The 3911-nt window shown below is 41.8% G+C and overlaps 1 protein-coding gene across 1 annotated transcript in view; it reads left to right on the top strand.

Moving 5' to 3' along the window:
* The window catches only part of CAST (calpastatin), a 138677-nt gene that overhangs the window by 81020 nt on the left and 53746 nt on the right, over positions 1-3911 (top strand). The window contains exons 5-6 of the mRNA XM_045285140.1: positions 2871-2917; positions 3693-3731. Coding sequence (XP_045141075.1) covers positions 2871-2917; positions 3693-3731 — 86 coding nt within the window. The remainder of the gene's footprint in view (positions 1-2870; positions 2918-3692; positions 3732-3911) is intronic.

Raw genomic sequence — 3911 nt, 5'->3', positions numbered from 1 at the left:
TGTAAAGTTTAGAACACTGCCTTGTACCTAAGAAGTAATTAAGCAATAATTCTTGGAGCATTCAATCTATTGACTGTAATTATTGACGAGAAGCAACTGCCATTTCATGATTTGTTGTGTGCGTGTCCCTGTGTGTCTTAAGCCTTCTTAGTCCTTTACTACTGCTTGCTTAAACATAAACAGGCTGAGAGGAACACTGGTAGCATAGAGGGTCATGTGTTGGTCAGCAGTTTGAAACACCATCCACACCACAGGAGAATGAGGAAGCCTTCTACTCCTATAAATGGTTATGGTCTCAGAAAACCACGAGGATAGTTCTACGCTGTCCTATAAGGACACTGTGAGTCGGAATTGACTCGACAGTGAGTTTGGTTGGTTTTACTGTTTGCTTTAAGTAGCCCTGATGGTATAGTGATTACACATTTGGCTGCTAACCCCAAGGTCAGCAGTTCAAAGCCTCCAGCTTCTCCTCAGATTTCTGCTCTGTAAAGCTTTGAAAACCCAAAGGGGCAGTTCTTTTCTGCCCTGTAGGGTCCCTTTGAGTTTGAGTTCCCTCAGGGTGGGTGAGTTTTGAGATGTGTTGTTGGTTGATTGTAGAAGGCGGTTTGGGTTCCTTTCTTTTCGTCGATGTTTTCAGGTATTTACTCATCGGTTGCTATGAATATTACATCCAACAGCTTGTAGTAAGTTGGTACCCACTTAACTTCAGTAATATTGTAAATTCAGTAAATTCAGTAAGTTGGTACCCACTTAACTTCAGTAATATTGTAAGTTCAGTAAATTCAGTAAGTTGGTACCCACTTAACTGCAGTAATATACAAGGAATTCTATATTGAAACTAGTCCTCTTCCCCTATGTTGTAGTTTTCACTAATTACATCTTTATAGTGCATTGACCTGATCACATGATTTTATCTTTGTTTTTTACATAGTTGTTGTGAAAAAGCATGAAGGACAAAACAGTTTTTGTTTGTTAGGCTTGCCCATAAACACATTGCTATCAAGCTGACTTCAATGCAGAGTGGCCCCATAAGACAGAGTAGACTACCCTGCATGCTTCCAAGGGAATATATTTTCACGGGTGAAAACTGCCGCACATTTCTCCCGTGAAGCACCTGGTGGGTTCAACCCGCTCACTTTTTGGTTAGTCGCCAAGTGCTTTAACCACTGCACCACCAGAGCCCTGCAGTTCCTGTCATTAGAGTTCTTTCTTTTTATGTAGCTTTGAATTCCTTCTGATTGCCTTCCCATCTCGGCAGAATCCCTGTGAGTATTTCGGTAGGGCCAGACTGGTGGATATGCTTCTTTTTACCTGGACATGCTTGAATCTGACGCTCATTCTTAAAGGACTACTTCGCTGGGTGTAGTATTCTTAGCTCACAGCTGCTTTCTTTCAGAACCTTGCGTACATCATCGCAGTGCTGCCGAGGAGAGGCCAGCACTTAATCTCATTGGAGATTCTTTCCGTGTGATTATTTCTTTCTTGTTGCTTTCAGAAGTCTCCCTTTCTCTTTACTGTTTGAGAGGTTAACCAGGGCGTGTCTTGATGTAGATCCTTTAGGTTTTCCCTGCACGGTTTGCAGATTTGTGCCTTTTGTTAAGTTGTGGAAATGTTTTGTCATTGTTTCTGCAAATATTCTTGTTCCCCTCTCTCTCATCTCTATGATGCATATATTAGGTCTCTAGTTGTCCAAACCATAATGGTAATTACAGGGCAGGGGCGGGGTGGGGTGGGGTGAAGAATCATTCGCCTTCTCTGCAGATGGGCCCACAGTTCCCAAATCATCGACACGAATGTGAAAATGGCTGCTTACGTAGCGATGCGTGCATACTGCTAGACACCATTCCAGATGAAGTATTAATTTTGGGGGGGGTTTGATATCTGTATTTGATTAAAATGAATTTATAATATTAATTTCAAAGGATTTCCTTTGAAAGGATCCAAAATTTCAAATTACCTTTAAAATATTTATTTAACTATTAACTTTGTCTCTCCTTTCAAAACAATACATCCATTGTAGTAACCAAGGCCAAACAGCTAGTGGCTACGGAGTCCGTCCGGTTGATGCTCCCGTGTGTGTTAGTATCTGCACCACGTGGTCCGGGCTGCGGCCTCTTCCGAGAGGAGAAGGGAGACGTCTGTGCTCATGTCTTCAAGCAGGGAAAAGTGGGGCACGAAGTCTAAGGCCCAACTCTTACTTTCTCTTGGTGAAAATCGTTTAAAAAGTGTGACCAGTTTGGTGACTTGCTGTCTGCGAATGCGTGCGAGGACTTGGGGCTTGTCTGTTTTGCACTGACAGCCTTTGGGTGAGGACAGTCCATTGGAGCTCGGTGGAATTCCACACGAGAGTCGGAATCACAACCAACTCTGGGAGCGCATTCCCAGCGCTCTCGCTCGCTGCGCTCAGTTGTGACACCCCCATCAAAAATCCATGAACTGTTTAGGAAAGGGTTGACAAGATTTTTCAGCAAGCTCTTAAAGATGACATGTGAATACTTGTTTGATGATAAGAAAACAGGCAACTTTAGAAATCCAGGTGGACCATAATATTGCTTGGGCAGCCCTTTTCCAAAGACAGGAAATGAAAGGGAACAGCAATTAGTTTTATTAATGGAAATATTATTGATTTCATTTCACTGACAAAAATAATCCCTAACTGAAATACTTGCTGACACCATAAGATTTTGCAGCCATATATTTCTTAGAGTTATATGGATACGCATTGAGTCGAACTTCAAAGACTCTTGCTATCAAGATTGTAGCCCTCCCTGTATGTTTTATTTATTTGACTATGAGATAAACTTCCGTGAGAGTTCTGGTAAACCTTGTCGGGACTGTACTCTAATATTAGGCTATTCTAATCAATAAACAGATAGAAGGACCACTTTCTCCCAACAAGAAAAGACAAAGAAAGCAGGTGACGTAGCTCATTGTATTGGATATGTTTATTTACTAATGGTCACTTCACTTTGCTTAAGCACACGCTCATTAGGGGGGCTCACATCTTCTGTGACACCCTGGCTATAGCTCAGCCTCTCTAGTAAGCTTATTCATGCCTGCTCACTTCCCGGCACTAAAAATTAATTTTCATGGCTTCTGTGCCCTCAATTCTGTCACCATTGCATTGTCTCAAACTGCCAGCTGAGACCCGGGGCAAGGACTTCACTAATACAGACATCACCGCAGTGGCCATGTAGCACAGCACCCTTGGCTTTGAAGGATGTGTTAGCAGCAGTGCTCATCATAATAAACCTTTACATCTCTTGGATACTTGTAGCAAGAAATAAAGTACACGTTACCATGTGAACAGTAAGAGAAGATTCTTACTCATTGCCAGCAAGCAAATCCCAACTCATAGTGAACCTGTAGGACAGCGTAGAACTGCCCCCTAGGGTTTCTGGGGGTGTAAATCTTTGGGGAAGCAGACTGACCTGTCCTATAGAGTGACCGGTGGGTTCACACTGTGAGTAGCGGCCGAGTGCTTACCCACTGTGCCACTAGTGGGAGAAGGCTATTACTATACTTATGTGGATGTCATGCTCTAATTTAAAACACAGTGTAATCAATTTAGTCCACAAAGTTAACATGAGACCAGAATCAGCTCTTTTGAGCTTCCCTAGTTGAAGAAAATCTGTAATAATGGTTAGATACTATATCCATGGTTTTAAAATTCCTTTTCCTTCTGAATGTAGGCTGTAAAAACTGAACCTGAGAAGGCACAATTAACTAAGGTAAGTAATCAAAACCTCTAGTGTGTTATTTGGAATTTGAGGGGGATAGGAATAGCCACTTACCTACATTGGTAGTTATTGAGTTAAAAGGAATTTCTTGTCAGCTAATGAAATCGTTTTTAGGCTATTTTAAATACAGTTATTCAGAGAGTATAAGACATAATTGTAATATGAAATCTG

Source organism: Echinops telfairi, unplaced genomic scaffold (assembly GCF_000313985.2).
Source record: "Echinops telfairi isolate 266 unplaced genomic scaffold, ASM31398v2 ScPeMD7_7469;HRSCAF=8507_1, whole genome shotgun sequence".
Lineage (NCBI taxonomy): Eukaryota > Metazoa > Chordata > Mammalia > Afrosoricida > Tenrecidae > Echinops > Echinops telfairi.
This window is presented reverse-complemented; position numbering and strand designations above follow the sequence as displayed.